This window comes from Anopheles coustani, chromosome 3, assembly GCF_943734705.1.
Source record: "Anopheles coustani chromosome 3, idAnoCousDA_361_x.2, whole genome shotgun sequence".
NCBI lineage: Eukaryota > Metazoa > Arthropoda > Insecta > Diptera > Culicidae > Anopheles > Anopheles coustani.
Genome location: NC_071288.1, coordinates 18,433,932 through 18,450,717, shown reverse-complemented (window position 1 = coordinate 18,450,717; position 16,786 = coordinate 18,433,932). Strand labels below are relative to the sequence as shown.

At 46.9% G+C, this 16,786-nt stretch overlaps 1 protein-coding gene across 1 annotated transcript in view; it reads left to right on the top strand.

Annotated features, from left to right (window-relative positions):
- The window catches only part of LOC131272322 (uncharacterized), a 53,877-nt gene extending 41,448 nt beyond the window's left edge, over positions 1-12,429 (top strand). The window contains exons 4-10 of the mRNA XM_058274020.1: positions 851-1,048; positions 3,476-4,071; positions 8,309-8,961; positions 10,051-10,390; positions 10,484-11,047; positions 11,115-11,795; positions 11,869-12,429. Of these exons, the coding sequence (XP_058130003.1) occupies positions 851-1,048; positions 3,476-4,071; positions 8,309-8,961; positions 10,051-10,390; positions 10,484-11,047; positions 11,115-11,795; positions 11,869-12,429 (3,593 nt within the window). The remainder of the gene's footprint in view (positions 1-850; positions 1,049-3,475; positions 4,072-8,308; positions 8,962-10,050; positions 10,391-10,483; positions 11,048-11,114; positions 11,796-11,868) is intronic.
- The last annotated feature ends 4,357 nt before the right edge of the window (positions 12,430-16,786 follow it).

Below are 16,786 nucleotides of genomic sequence, written 5' to 3'. Positions count from 1 at the left end.
GTCTGCACTTATCGTCGAGGTGAAATGAAACAGCGTTCCACCCTCGCCATTCTCCAGCCAGCCGGAATGGGCCATCGTCGAAATGGTTGCATTTTGCATAGCTGCGTCTCATGAGTTGAGGTTTTCCAGCATCGCAGGCGAAGAGTTTTATTTTTCGTGCGGGAAACAAATGAGCTCTCGAAATATTGGTTTTATGCTGGAAAACGTCGTTTCGGAGGGAGAGAGAGTAAAATAGAAGAACATCAGCATTTCATTCTTATTTTCATCAAAAGAGCTATGCTCTCGTTATTGTACAAAAGATAATGAAGCAAACCTATAAAAGTGTAATTAGTCAAATTGCAGTTTCCATTTTGTCCGATTCAAATACACTATCATCAAGATAGGGCTGATGAATTGGCGGAATGTCATTAGGAGTGGAAGAAAAACGTAAGATGCATGAGGAACTTTTCTCTCCTTCTTCTATTTATGCCGATAATTTCTTCAACGCTGGTAAATTGGACCTTGAATGCAACTAGTTCGGGCGATACAACACGTACGAAGAAGTGTTGTTTTATTTTTACTGAAAGACATAATTAGCAGCCAATGAGCAAAGGAAACAGGTTCCGTGATTTTCCACACCGCAAATTGGAAACTAAAAGAATGTTCGGAGATTGTATTTTGTACTTCAAATGTGTTTTTGCATGAAGTTTTAATTTTAGTTAGAGTTTTTACACTTATATAATATATATAATATTCTAGTTTCCAAATTTAAAATTTTTAATAGGAAAAACCACCTTTTAAACGTTTCTAAAATTACAACACGCCATCATTCTTATTCGTTCCTTTATGATCTCGTCTTTTTCTCTTCCAGAGTGTGACTCCCAGTGTTCGGACGATATCTCGCCGATGCTGGAGGCGCCCCTTCCACCCCATGCCGCTCTTCCAATCGCGCTCGTGCCGCTGGCCAAGTCGTCCCCGGAACGGCGCGTCACGCAGAAGGAAATCATCGCCGGCGAGGAACGGCCCAAGTTCCTCACCATCAAACAGGTGCAAGACTCCGGCGCCCAGGGTAAGTGCGAACAGCGGGATGAAACGGAAAACGATTTCCACACTCCTGTTCAGTTTCGAGTAGGTTTCGTGTTGTTTGTTTTCTTTACGTTCAATTTTTCCTACTTGAAGTTTTGTTTTTACCACTTTGTGCGTTAAACGAATGCAGTTTTACACTTTTGAAATTCTTCCTTTTGTAACTTAACCTTACGCTCTCTTCTCTCACTGAAAAGTTTCGTAATTTTCACTGCATCACTCTTCTTTACTTGCCCAAGCGGTAGTTTTAGGTTGTTTTTGTTTTTGTTCACGTTCGAAATACTTCCGTTCTCACGTAACGCAATCTGTTTCTCATTGGTATGGCAAGAATTTTTCACTTATCATCATTCATTGAAGCAAAAAAAGATGTGGAAATCGATTCGAGAGCCATAAAATATTCACTCCTAGTGCAAAAAAAAGAAGGAAAAATCTAATCGCCACCGCGCCGACCCTGCCCGTGCCACCACCGCCACATTCTGCTTCACCACCAACCACCATCCAACACCGCCACCACACCACCACCATCACCATCATCACCATCCACTGCGCCACGAATGAGTTCACCGGAAGCTTCGGAAGCAATTCAATCTAATTCCATTTCAATCCTGGCACTTCACCAACCTTGCTGGCTGGCGATGTCCTTCGGCATCCGTTGCGAGTCGTAAATAACGTAACCTTCACGACGCCGGCTCCGGTCGGTAGTCATTGGCACATTCGGGGCAGGACTTGGGGTTTTTTTTGCTACCATCCCGGGTTATTCCTTGAAGTGCGGGAAAGCGGTACTAAAATGCAATTACTAGCCACGTGTAAGTACGTCAAAATGGATTTCGTTTTTGTGTGTAATCTATTCCGGTTTGCTTCCATCGGGATTGTTTTATTTGACCAAATTGTAATTACAAACTGTGGCTGGAAAAGTTACTCACTAACAATCCGGTTTTCCGGGCGTTTTGATAAAGACCGGTCGGGTTGGCAAATTTCACTAAATAAATGCGCAATAAATGATTAAGCATAGAAGCATATAACAATCGATTCTCGCTGAATAAAAAGCGAATGAAAGTAAACGAGGACATTTAGAATAATTTCATATGCAAAAATATCGAACATTTTTCGTTTCCGCGCACAACAATCGCACACATGTTCGCTTGGTTCGACACTGCTCATGGATTATGGAGGCGCATGGTCGCTTGTATCCGTAACGACGTTTGCTTATGGGGCGAATCGAGCCGCCTCCCCCCCCAACCGAATTGATTTCGATGCTGCCCGAGGCGTTTGAGAATCGGCACCACGTGAACGGAAAATCAACACTCCACGACTTATCATCTTCGATTCCGATTGCCACCATCTTGTCATTGTGTGTCATCATCGCGAGCATTAGCGAGTAGAAAGAGTTCGATTTCAGCAACGCACGTTTGAATGTTGGTAGAATAGCGTTTTGATCTCTTGCTCGATCGCATACTTTGTCTCGTTCGCATCAGTAATGGCCGCTGGCATCATGCAAACTCAACACATCCGGATGGGGCAGGATATTAATTAGAAGGGGGGGGGGGAAATATATGCGTTACATATTTCACATTGATTGATTGAAAATTAGTTATTGAAAAGGAGGATTTGGTTTCAAAAGTTGGTAGGTTTAAAGTGCAATAATTTTTTATGAAAACAATTAGGATCATACACATTCGATGGTAATTTCTGTTCCTCTTTGTACACTCAAATTTCTAGATTCTATAAATCATTAAATCCATAAAAATATTAAAAACTTGCACAAGCTCTAAAATCATGCTTTTGGTGATGTGTTTGAGGAGTACATAAAGTCTTTTTTTCAGAGATAATGTAATCATTCATTTCACTACATGAAAAGTTTATTTGACGTAAGGAAAAACATATTTAAAAAATGTTCAAAGTACTTTATTACGGCAATCTGCTTTTAGGCCATCTTTGGTTTGAAGATCACACAGAACTTCTTAACATATTTGTAGCACCACGTAGTTTAGAGCACTTAAAAGAAAGTTTATGATCCTGAGCGATAATTGATTAGTGAACCACATTGTTAGAACAAAATTAATACCTGTTACATCCGGATGGTTATAGTTTCATTGGTACGAAAAATTGCTCCATTGGGCCTAATATTCGAAGAGACAAAATTGGTTAACAAATGAACCGAAAGTTCTTAATGCACGTGTGGACGCTCGGGTGGAAAACCTCTCACAGACTGGCACTAACCTGCAAATGGCGCTGCAAGTTGCAAAAACACAAGAGGTTTCGTTCTGCACCGTTCTGCCGAATGCGTTCAATTTAGCAGTTCGTATTAAACGCACACGATATGCTCGAGCTGATTAATGAATGTTTCGTTTGTGGTGTTTCGTTTCGGAACCTGTCCTCGCATTGGTGGTGGTGGTGGTGTTGGTGCCCGCAGGCGGTGAGGATCGTGGGGGCGTTGGTGGCTCGGACGGTTCGAGCGCGGCCCAGAACCCGCAGCGCTACATCGTGGAAACGATCACGATGACCACGGTGACCGAGCGGCGGCTCGTGCAGAAACCGGCGCCAGGAACCGCCGGCTCGCCCCTCCCGACGCCACGCTCCGCCGCGTCTTCGTCCTCTTCCTCAACGATTCCACCTATCGTTCCAGCAGGCAACGAGGGCGGCTCGACGGCTGTGCCGGTGGCCGGCGGCCCCACCGCGGCCGGTCTCTCTTCCTCAGGCGCTCCCCAAGACTATCGACTTCTTCAGCAGCAGCAACAGCAGCAGAAGCAGCTCCGTTCCGGTCAGTCGGTGGAGGGAAGTGCGTCCCAGGCGGCGGCCGCCACTTCCGGCGTAGGTATTTATGAAACAGTCAAGCACAAGCCGCTCAGCACGGCGCAAGCGATCAGCGGCATCCTGAAGGGTGGCAAGCTGTGGAAAAACGAACAACAACAACAACAACAACACCAGCATCCGCAACAGCAGCAGCATCAGCAGCAACACCAGCAGCAACAACAACAGCAGCCCCACCAGCAGCCCTCGTCCGTTCAGGTGAGTGATTTTTAAAACGTACTCAAAAAAGGTAAAATTGAACTCTTCACAGAGCAATGAAGATGTAGCTACAAAAAACGTAGTAAATATATAAAATGCCTTAAATAAGTATAAAAAATGTCTTTTCAATCCAAAGTCAGAACACCAAATTAAACTGTACCAAAACTTGGCCTTGTGAACCAACATGTTTGGTCAGTCAAAAATGTTAAAGAAAATTCCTCAAAAAGTGAGGAACGAAAATAAATATTGATTTACCAATTGTAAAATTCAGTTGAGAATAGTTCCGTAATTTAACTTGCATATTCTGGTACCCATTTATTGCTTTTAATCGAACAACTCTGGCAAACGTTCAACATTCACATTATTTTGAAGCTAACGAATGCAATTTATAGAAACTTTACTGGAAGACTTTAAAATGTACCATAAAGTAATTGTTACTAGCTTTTAAAATACTCAGGAAAGTAGTATCAAAAGTGGTTGTATTTTTTCTTCGAAAATTGATTTCTACTCGCTTTTCGATGGCGTAGGAAAAATATGTTTGAGTTAGTGTCGTTTTGTGGTGAACCTTCAAAATCTACTAAATTTGTATTAAGCACCGTCAATACTACCCAATCCTCCTGTTTATGCCCTTGAGAAGTAAGTGAATGGTGTTGTCGTTGCGGGTCTTATTCGTAAAGCTCTCTGCACTGCCTTCAATCACCAACAAATGCACAGTGTGAAAATTCTCCCTCCAGCGCGACGTGAAAGCTGCCAATGTTCGACCAGGAACAAACCCAAATCTGTTGGACCCTCAAGGGGTTGCTGAAGGGATTACGGGGTGCCATGTCAAGTTCGCTGCTAACCGCCACCAAAAAGCTACCGATCGTCGTGTTCGTGTGTTTGCATCTGTTTTGTTTCGGTTTGGTGGTTGTATTTTTTCCGCTTCAACTGGATATTGGAACACCTTTCGTTTTTTTATTCGTCATGAAAAAAAGGCTCACTCCAATGGGGCCAGCCTTGTTCGATGCAGGGGATTCAAATCGTTCCCCAAAGGGTTTCCGGAAGGAGAGGATGGGAGTTTGGTGTATTATTTCATCATTTTTTTTTCTTTACATCCAGTTCCGGCGGTTGTGTAGAATGTAATTTATTGCGGCCCATGTTTTGGGGCCGGTGAGACATGGCGAAGAATGATGTAACCTTCGCATCAAGGATGGCCCCTAAACGAGGGGAGTGAGGCCTCATGTTGGAGCGGACAGGAACGACGGACAGTAGGCCCTTTGGCGTAACGTACCGGTAATAAATCAAGTATTTTTGCCATTTTCCCTCGGGTGGCTTTCGGGCGCGGAACGAGCGGAACTCGGTTTTAGATTGAAGCAGGTCCCGAGATTGTGCCGGGATGCAGATGGTGGTCCGGGCTGGCTGTAACCTTCCGCTTTTCCGTTTTGGTCGGCTTGTGCTCGTTTGACGCATTCGGTTCCCGCATCGCGCGCGCGTCCTTTAATTTATGATGAAACCGAATCTCGGCAGCCAGAGTTCTCTCCGTTTTCCGTTTGAAAGTTTTTCTTTCCCTCGTTTTGCTCCTCCCGGTGACAGATTTTTCATAATCTCTCCATACGCGGACTCGTGGGCCCCTTTCACAACAACATGCTGGCTACAATAGGCCTTAGCAAAAAAGTAAAACGAAGCAAAATGCGAACGAAAAAAGGTAGTAAAGCATGACAATCGGTGAAGGAAGCCGTCGACGTCGCCATAGCGGTGTGCCTCCGGTGGGAAATAGGTACAACAATCGAACTGGCGACGGCTGAACTTACTTACTCGGGGGGTGGAAAACGTGACCCACTTCCATCGGAGAGGAGGGGAGGGTAAAGGACGAACGTGAAGGGATGGTGTAAAAATAAAAGTCAGAGAGAAAAAGAGAGGCATGTTTAATCGACCAAAGCTCGGCGTGATACGGGAGTCCTCCTTGGTTGGGCTCGGGTAGATAAAGTTTCTTGCCAAGGAAAAAGCAGCAAACAATGTTGCCGAGCAGGACATAGGATCGTTTGTATCCAATTTTTCTTCTAACAACCCGTTGAAGGGGTTTGAGATGGCCAACCCCTGTTAAAATAACCTGTCGTTCTGAAGACTAAGTCTACTAAAAAGGGTTTTTATTTTATTTGAAAGGGATTTATCGACACGTTATACAATTGGAGTAAACTTTAAACAGGTTCAGTTTAAATCTAATCAATTCTGATCGGTATTATTAGCTGTAAAAACAAATAGAATTTAAATATTGAGCTTTAGACAATAATTGAATATTAATTCGTCCTTTGTCATGTACTGAAGTAATCAAGAAATGCAAATTATTTCATATTAAAATCAGTCAGTGCAGGTTCTATCTATAGCGTCCCAGCTTCTAGTACCTTAATCAACATCATTATCGTAACATCGAGCCAAGACTTCGGTCGAAAGACCTCGGTTTTAGTCATGAATAAATAGAAATGATGTTACGTTATGCTCCTCTTTTCATTTTGTGCTTCCAAACTCCATCCACAAGATCTTGTTCCACCGAACGTGATGCAAAATCTTTACCTCGAATGTCATTAGACTGTGACCGCCTAAGGGGGGGGACAACGTTTTCCTTTCCTTTTAATCCTTAACGTAATCTAACGGCTGCGGCTCGATCCGGAAATATTTTTCTAAAGTAGAGCAAGGTGGTGAGGTGGTGTGGCACTAAGAAAAAGGAGTGCCCGGTGGGGTTTTTTTTTAAATTCTGTTACCGTAATTGCTTCCGATGGCACAGAACCGTCTCGCATTACATAATGCGTTGTTGGCGAAGCCAAAGGTCCCCTGCAAGCGTTGCGTCGGTGGTGGGAAACTTTCCACTTTCAAGGGCGGCGATGCTAACGACCTCTTTTGAGTTAAAAATATATTTCTGAGAACTGTAAAACGGGACAAACTTGGCCAGTTCCATTGAAAGGCAAAGCTTCATTTTTTCTTCCTGCACTAGATTCACGTTTTGAGGCAAACCTTCGCGATATTTATCATGCAACTCATGCTTAAGCTCGACGCAACGACGCATCTCTACCATTACCGTCCTTTTCCGACGGTATCGAAGGAATTATTTGATATAAAAAAATACATTTCCCGTCGGGCTCGCCCACACACAAAGGGAAACCAGCTTTTCGGTGGAAAGAAAATGAAATAAAATCCACGGTGGAAGAACCTCAGAGAAGGGGATAATACGAGAGAGTAATATGAATTTTTCATCCCGTCAAATAGCGGTTTTATTAGCCCCCGGGAACGTGCTCAGACTGCAAATGTGCCAATATTTATTATGATGGTATCGATTATTTCCTTTCCTCGATGTGTCTCGGCACGACGCTCGACGGGGACTTCATGTTCCATTAAACCTGCCGCTAAACGGTGCTAGCAACACGGTTCAAGAAAAAGGGAAAAGAAAAGAAAAGTCCGTGTACCGGAGAACGGGGAAGGGCAATCCGCTTGTACTTGTCGGAGGATAGACCAACAAAAAAAAAAAAAAGAACTAAGATAGAGTGGAAGCTTTTGAAAATGGCAAGCATCTTTAGATTTAACTTCCCTTCGGCGCCGCTCCGTGCGAATACTGTAACCGATTTTCACTTCCACCGTTTCGAAAGTGGCCTTCGGGTGCGATTTATCTCTCGGGAAGAGTTTTTTTTCTTCTTCCTCCCCAGTTTCCCTTCGGATCGGAGCCTTCCATCGATCGGATTTTGAGCGGGAGGACCACTTTTCCTTCCACCAGTCTCGGTCTGGACTTCTCGACGAGGAAATGTTAAGCCGAGCCAGCACTCGAGACTCCCGAGTGCCCGAATTTGCAGACGACTATTTTTGGGCCTTTGCACCGGTCTAATGGAAGGGTATTTTTAGAGACAGGTTGTTCACTCACTTTCCACCGGCGCGCTGGGTATGACTTTATTTTCCCTGGCCCCGCTAGCTTTCCCGGGACTGGTGGAACGAGCGAGTGAATAATTGAGTTGGATCGATTTGAAAATCATCACCGAAGCCGAAGTGCATATCGGAGCGCTGGTAGACGAGCTAAATTGGCAGCCATCAGCGTGCGATGCGGGAATATTAAATCGTGTATCGAGGATGGTTCCGATCAGGGAACCGAACTGCGAAACACAATGTTCCGAATTCAAAATAAATGTTCTTGCAATAAAACTGCTCGAACCATCGGAAAGCACAATTGGTTTTACGCTCGTTAATGAATAAAAATGCAATTTCCTCCATTTTGCAGAACGATGAGTCAACGGCGGTGACGTCGGACGAGGAGACGAGCTCGAAGCGCTCGGTGCGGTTCAACGAGGAGTCGACGATCCGGGAGGCGTGCTGCGACGGCGAGGTGCAGGCGGGCCTGGCCGAGGGTGAGATGGGAACGTGCCGCGCCATCAACTACATGTCCGACACGCTGAAGCGCCACTCGTCCGGCCTGTTCCACAACGCGCTCCGCCCGAACTCGGCCGTCCGCCAGCTGTTTCCCAGCAGCGCCATCCAGCTTACGACGGCCGGCTCCGGGAGTGGGCCCACGGCCCCGACCGCAGTACCGCCCGGAACGACGATGGTGGCCACGGTCGGCACGACGGGCGCCCAAACGACAACGACGTGCTCCGGCGGCCCGCATCCGCCGACCGTCCTGACGCAGGAGGCGCTGAAGGCGTTCGACGACGCGAAGAAAACGCCCGGCCTGGTGCACCAGCACAGTCTCACCAGCAACTCCGGCAGCATGAGCAACATCCCGAACAGTGCGGCGGCGGCGCTGGCCGCTTCGGCGGTGGCGGCGACGGCCGGCGGTGGCGCGGGAATGCCGGGCGGACCGGGCGAAACCGACACCATTCGGCGCACGATCGAGCGGAACGCGCTGCGAAGGTCGCTCATCAAGTATGAACCAAAGTGAGTTGACAGGACGGTGGGGGGTGATCAGGGGAAGGCGATCAGGTTGTCCATTAAACGGTTGTCCCTTACCATAGTATTTCGAATTGGATGAATTAAGTTGAAAACACGATAAGAGATTCCATCAACTTGAACACGATGATAAAACTTGAGCAAACTCAGTAACAACAGTATTTAAGAACCAAAAGCAATTAAATGAAAAATTAGATCTTTAGCGAAAATTACCCTGGACCAAAGCCTTATTTCATGCGAAACCATCGACAACATTCCCAGAAAATCATTTTTCCCGTTTATCATTGTCTATGAACCAAATTGACATTACTTTTTCTACCCCATGCCCATTATCCTCAACTTATTCTGAGAATGTATATCTCGATTTTTATAAAAGTTTTACTGGATGGTATATCTTTAATGCACATTAGTGCATCAATCTCAAATATTTTAACCCAACAACACGGCTCATTTTCCACTTCAAAAGTCAATGTAGATAAGTTGGATCGTTTTTACATTTTCATATTCTTCGATTACTGTTATTCAAAAGTAAATTCACAAACTAATTAGACATTTGATAAAACAAGCTAGTTTGGTGCGAAATAATAACTTAAAGAAACGGGCCAAAAGAACGGACCCTTGAAAGCTTGGTGCCCCAAGCAGCTGCTTAGTTTGCTTATCCTATGATCCACCTCCCAGTGGAGATGTCACTTCTAAAGCATTTTTTTTTTAATTTGTTTGAGTATCCTTTTTTGCTTTTGTATTAAGTATACAGACAATTTATAACCTTTAAAATAATGTAAATTATACCTTGAATTTCATTTGGTATGAACTTAAAGCGTCATGTTTCGTTTCTCCAGTTTTTAATGTCTCGTTGTAATTTTATTCACCTTTCTCCCGACCAATGCCTCGGTGGGGATGGATACGGCCTTGTTTTGGTTGTTTGCCTCAAAATCCCGGTTCGAATTCGTTCTCTTTACTTCGCTGGACGTTGCTGTCACGTTGAGAACTTTCCAGACGGCTGGAAAAGTTGGGTGAATCGTGTTGTAAACTCAGTTCACCTGTTCTAAACTCGTGCACCTTTTTGTTTGTCCACAGGAAAAAGATCCCGGTGAAGGACGTCACCTCGCTGGAGGAACGCATCCGGCAGCTGACGTGCGACATCGACGATCCGATCGACGAGTCGGCGGGCAGCGACCAGGCCGGCGACGGCGAACTGGGCGAGCTGGAGCGAAGGGACAGTCCGGCGGGCGAGGAGAACCCCCAGCAGCCGAAGTACATTCCGGACAAGAGCTTCTCGCCGAGCTCGTCGGCGTCCAGCTCGAGCAGCGGCTCGAACGGTTCCACGTACAAGAAGATCACCGACCTGTTCCACCGCGACCGGCGGCAGGAGAAGATCCCGGAGGCGGACGAGAACCCGATCGTGATCATCCCGCAGGTAAGCGGCCGACTGGGCGGACGAACGCCACCGAGAGCAACCCGGCCCGAGACGCCTGCGTCTAACATCGGTCTGTTCGAATTTCCTTGGCAGGACTGCCGTTGCCCGGCGGGTCCGGACATTGGAATGGGCGTTCAAATTCAGGGTGCACACACGCAGATCCACCAACCTCCGCAGCAGCGCCAGGTCGACGCGCGGCGCCAGTTCCTCTCCACGCTGGCGCCACTGACGGCGTGCGTCGCCGGCCAGCGGGACGACCTGTCCTACTACACACTGGCCCATCCGGGCGACCGCAGCTCGATGGCGAGCTCGCAGAGCACCGAGTACAGCATCGGCGACATCGACGCGGCCCTGCACGACGACGACGGCAAGAAGGTCGCGCCGGACGTGATCGCCGGTACGCCCGGACAGGAGTCGGACGAGCTGGCCGCGTTCGTGCAGCAGGAGGGGGCCCGCACCGAGCGGCTCAAGAAGCGGTACAGCGCGGAGACGTCCACGTCGGCACCCGCTTCCGGCGCCGGCTCGGACGACGACGAGCAGAACGACTACGGCTTCAACTCCCGGCCGTCGGTACGCGGGATCAAGCCACGCTTCGGCTCGACCAACGAGATCCTCCAGCAGATGCAGGCTCAGCTCGCCGCCCCGACACCTCCACAGGTAGTTTGCGCGACTCCTTTCGACCTTGAGCACTCGTCCTCCTACTAAAGAGCGTTTGTTTTTCCAGCCAAAGTCCCAATCGACGACGGTTCCCGCGCAGACGCAGCCGATCCAGTCGAACACCCTGCCCCGGCCGCATACGGCCAGCAGCATGCACGTGGCGGCGGCTAAGCAGCAGATCACCACGCACCAGCATACGGCCTCGTGGAGCTACTATCCTGCCGTCGATCCGGCGACGCAGGCCAAGGGAGTGGCTCATCAACCGGCGGCCGTCGTCGGACAGCAACAACAGCAACAGCAGCAACAGCAGACGGCGACGGTAGCTCCCGTGGTCGCTACGGCCGCGAGTGGTCAAGCGAACATGCTGGCAGCTGTGGACCCGCACGGGAACTACTACCACATCCCGGTCCAGACACGCCACAGCTACCACGGGCAGGAAGCGATCTACCAGAACTGCGCCAACCTGCCGCTCGGAGTTCAGGCCAGTGCGGTCCAGGTGCAGTCGCACCAGATCCACACACAGCACCAGGCGGTACACACGGCCCACCACATCCACCAGATGACGGACACGGCCACGTACGGCAAGTTCGCGCGCAGTCCAACGCGCCGGCCCGAATCGCCGCCTCCTCTGAGGAACTACCACCAAACGATGGTGCTGATCCCGTACAACGCCGAGACGTACCATCGCTATACGGCGCAGGAGCAGGAGAACTACCGACGCCAGCACAACATCGTCGAGTACCAGCAGGTATAGACCACCACACTCCCCGCCGCCCACTGAGACGGCACTGAGGCTCACTTTTCTTCGCTTCCCACCGTAGGTCACCCAGCAGACGATCCGCGTTCCGGTCGGCTACCCGCTGCCCGGCATGCAGCTGCACGTCGTGGCCGCCGGAGCCCGCGCTGGCCTACCTCCACACTACTCCACCCTGCCCCGGCTCGGCACCAACACGGCCCCGGTGAACGCGGGGACGGGCACGAACAGCGCCGGCCAGCCCGGTGCGGCGCCACCGCCACTGCCACCGCAGGGTAAACCTCCGGCCTACTCGCAGTACCCCGGCACGGCCGACGGCAAGCCGGGCGTCAAGTTTACCGAGCGGGGCGCACCGGAGGGGGCGGCCAGTGTGCAGCCGTCCGACGCCGCCAGCCAACTCCTCTCGCCGACCGGCCAGGGCCACGGTCCGCCGGGAATGCCACCGGGTGTCAGCAGCTCCGCGACAACCACGGCAGGAACGACGGCGGCGGCGGCGGTGGTAGCCGGATCCCAGGGTGCTCAAGCAACCGGTGTGGTGCAGTCAGCGTCCGGAGCTGGAAGTGGCCAAGCGCAGCAGCAGCAGCAACAGTGCGCCCAAGGGGCCGTGTTCTACGCCATGAACGTTTGACAGGGCGATTAGATAAAGCTGACGATACGGCTCGAGCGGGACGCGGGGCAGACTGACGGGGAGGACAACGCCGGCGACAGGCAGATGCTTACCGGTGCAAGTGAGCAGCAGTTATACAACGACGAGTGCTGGAGGACAACCCATCCGACACCAACGCAAAACGAACGTGAAGAATAAGACACAATCCCTCGCAGAGCGCGAACCCAGGGAACGTGCATGAGTAAAATCTACCACGAAATGATAGATCAGTGCACACTTAGTAGACCATTCGGTCGTAGTGTGCGGTGCCTCTTAGTGTACCACATCTGTCAATCCGAAAGGAGCGTGAGCGTGTGCGTTGCGTGTCGGCGAATTGACACGGAGTGGATGAGGGACACTCTCCACTGTACATAGACTTAGTAACCGACCGGCGGTGAGGTTAGGGTTTCTTTCCGTCTCTTGCGACTTTTCACCGAACGCGAAACCGTTTCTTCAACTCACGAGGTGGATGCAAATGCGTTCGAGTGGCGGTGCAAAATGCGCTGGGACGCTGCTTCGGTTTTGATTCGGTTTCATGCTTTCATAATAGCTAGGTGCAAGTGATGATGATGATGATGATGTTGATGACGACGACGCTGTTGACGGTGGACAGTGATGTAAGAACGGCTTCCCACGGGGTGGTCGTCGCACCGTTTTGCAGACACACATTCCACCACGACCTGCACGACCGTGTGCCGGCCGAGCAGCCATTTTTCATCATCCATCTCACGCCATCGGCCCCAACCCTTCCACTGTATCCACTGTATCGAGGCGAAAAACGCACCTCACTCATTCATTTCATTTGTTCGATAATGCTGGTTCACTAAAATCGCACCGCATCGATCATCGTTTCCATCGTATCTCGCTTAGTCCTTCACTTCCCGCCCGACCTCGGCGTAGTGTGGGTGTTTTCCTGTTCATCTCCCGGCCTCGGAAGGAAATGATCAAGTAGATAGAATTGGTTCGAAATGTGAAACTAGGCCCGCAACGGTTAGTCCGTTAAGGGAGGGATGCTTTGTAAATAGTTGGATCTAACGGCAATAGGAAGAGGAAAAATGCATAACTGAATCGGTAATTCATCCGGAGCTCGTAACAAAACCAAACCCCCTTCCACGCTGAGGAACTTATTTGACTCAACACTTATCTTTAGATGACCGGATTCCAAAAACGCTCAAACACGGAGTAGGTAAAAGTGTGAACGGGAGGAAAAGTTTGTATTTTAACTTAGATGGCAGTACGGGCAAGTGTAGAATGAGGCACAGAAAAGGCACGGAAAGGTGGAACGATGCGCTGGAAATGTATAGAAACATTTTGATAATTTTAACTAGTGCCAAAGGATGCATAAACCAAGTATGTTTTTAAAGATTATTTTTTGTCGCTAAGGTTTTAGTTTTTTAAAAGTATTTATTGTTCCGTCTTTCTCTTTTTCCGTTTTGTTCTAGTTTTGTGCACTTTTATACACCTAAATATCTGAAGTAGGAAATAAGTATTGTTAAATTGCACCAAAGATGCTCTATCCAAATTCGTCTACTAGTGGACAAATAATATACAAAAAAAACACATACTAACGTTGCACTGTCTACACTCACGCACGAGCTTTCCTGTCCGGACCGCAACGAATAGCGCTTATATTTTAACGCGGGAGGACATAAAACAAAAAAAAACACATTTATTAGAAAGAAAAAATCACAACTGTCTTCGGTTTCGCGTCTCTGTTGGAAGTTTATGCTTAAACGTTTGTTTTCAAATTATTTTGTGCAGAAGGCCTGTATGGGTTTTGGGGAAGATGTGAACGGAAAGGTGTTAGCTGAACAAAACAAGAAAAATTCATAAAAACCTAAAACCAAGAACCGACAATTGATCGCAAACAACTATTAAACAACCACACGAGCTGGAGGAATTAATTAGTTATGCTGTTTGTACATCGCACAAGAGCAAGAGCAAACGATGGTAGTGAATATCAAAAGTAATAACTAGAATGAACATAACTTAACGCAAACCACAAAGAAGTAGGAAAGTAGCACTCAAACTGAATCAGGTGAGATGTAGCGAAGATGTAGCGAGATGAATAGAAAGATAATAAACAAAATGTAGCCGTGCAGAGTAAGTTTAAGAAAGTGAAAGTAGCAAACTAGTGGTTGAAGGTTTTCTTTTTTGCCTGCCCAAAACCAGAACAACAACCAAGATAGAAGAGCAAGCATAAAAAAATAAATAATGGATTAAACAACAAAGACATTAAAACGCTGAGGTTTGCTTCTCGGTATGTAGAGTTGCACAAACAGTTTGCTCCGGTTCGGTTTAAGAACAAACGGCGGTAACGGGAAGCAAATAAATAAAACCATATTTAATTGACTCCGAAAGATGTAACAACAAAACACAATAGCTTTAGTTTAGCAAGATAGAAATAAATCGTAGACGCGCCGAACAAACGAGAACCAGGCAAATGGAAAAGAAATGTTGATAGGAGAGGACTCCGTGGATGGGAAGAACTGTGTGTTTGATAATTGGAAAGTGTGAACAAGAAAGTTGGAAAAAGAAACACAGCAAATATAAGCGAAATACCAAACACATTTAGAACAGAAACCATTGCTAAATGCATCGCAAACCAACACAAAGGGCATCTAATCCAAGGAATATATATATATACACACACAGACAACTAATAATGGAATGTCAGAGAAAAAAAGAAGTAAATGCGAACAAACAAGATATATAAACTTAAATATATATAAAGTATCATATATACATATATATTTAAAGTACTTCATTCGTGCAACGAGGTGAAAGGGCGAGAAATAATGCTCACGCGCAATATTATTGTGTTAAACGGCAGTAGAAACAACAGAAGAAGTAGAAATAGCAAACAAACAAACCAGAAGAAAAAAACCGATAAATTCGTATTAATGGCCTCAAGGTAGAAGGGAAATAGAACGAACGATAAGAAGTTAGACAGGTTGCATTGAAGCAGTCAGAGAGCAGTAAGAAGCGAAAGTGGTGAATGCAAGAAAAAACAATTAACTAACTAAACCAACCGTTTGATAAAAACCATCAATTTTGGGGGGAGGGAAACTAGAACTACTTTTGGAAAAGAGAGAACGAGAGGCAGCGGAAAAGCAGAAGCTGGAAGAAAAATTGTTAGTGAATGGACAAAGGACGTGTTTTGGATTGTGAGTTCATTGAAATTAGGAGTCATTTTAAGAATGACGGAGAACACATACATTCCCGTTAGTTGTTACAATTGTGTAAAGTTCGTGAAAGTTGTCGTTTCCATTTTTCGCCACACCCTCGCTTGGTGAAACAAACTAGGAAAGTCAGACGGGCCGAGACAGCTTTCGAATAAGAGAGGAGCCCCGCCGGGAATTTCGGAAGAAACAAGGACCCGAAAGCATCTCCGTTCGCGAGTCTATAGCGCGTGAGAGGAGCAAATCGCCATCAAAGTCGAATATCACATTGGAATGGCAAAGGATCGGCAAACAGTGTAAGTGGCGATGGTTTTATTAACTCTCGATGGATGATGTATGAAGAGACGAAGGGACGATAAGAATAGTAATAAAAGAGAACACTAATAAAGATGGTTAACCTTCGGTTGGAATAATTGTCATAAAATCATAACCCGGCTGGTGTTAACATTAATGGTTATATAAAAAAAAACCCACCGAAAATCCCTGCTCATGGAACCAGTTTTTGGCGAATTGTTTCTCTTCATACTTTTGAGGTCAAGGCCCGGATTTACAGGTTTCTCTCTGTGCAGCTTATTTTTCTTATCTTCGCCGGGAAGTTTTTTATGCCGAAAGACCCACCCACGTCATCCCCGTCAACGTATTTTTTCACTCTTCCACGTTATTCATTCATCAGTAAATAAACGGCGCCTTGGGAGTCGGGTTCGTTGTCTGGTTTGTCCGAAAAGCGAAAGCGATCAGCTTCGATGTACGTTCAATCACTGCCCAAGGTGTAATAGATCTATAGAAAAGGTAGTCATAATGTGAATTTCATATGGCTCGGGTATTAAGCGTGATAAAACATTTTGAGTAAATACAAGCAATAACGAATTGTGTTAATTGTGTTTGCAAACATTAAAAACGAAAGGTGACAAAGCATATTAATTGAATTGTCTGTCGGCATCCTTTGATCAATTAATTCAATCAAGGATGAAATTTTAACGAGGACGGAAGGATTGTGTTTGTTCAAGTCATTTATGTAATATTTAAAGCAAAACTTTTAACGTTACCTAGTAACAGTTTTCACAAGGATACATTGATAACGATTTTTGCAATAAAAATATGATTTATTTTGACCTTTGTTACTTATCACTTCAAGAAATACTCTGCTTCAATTATGT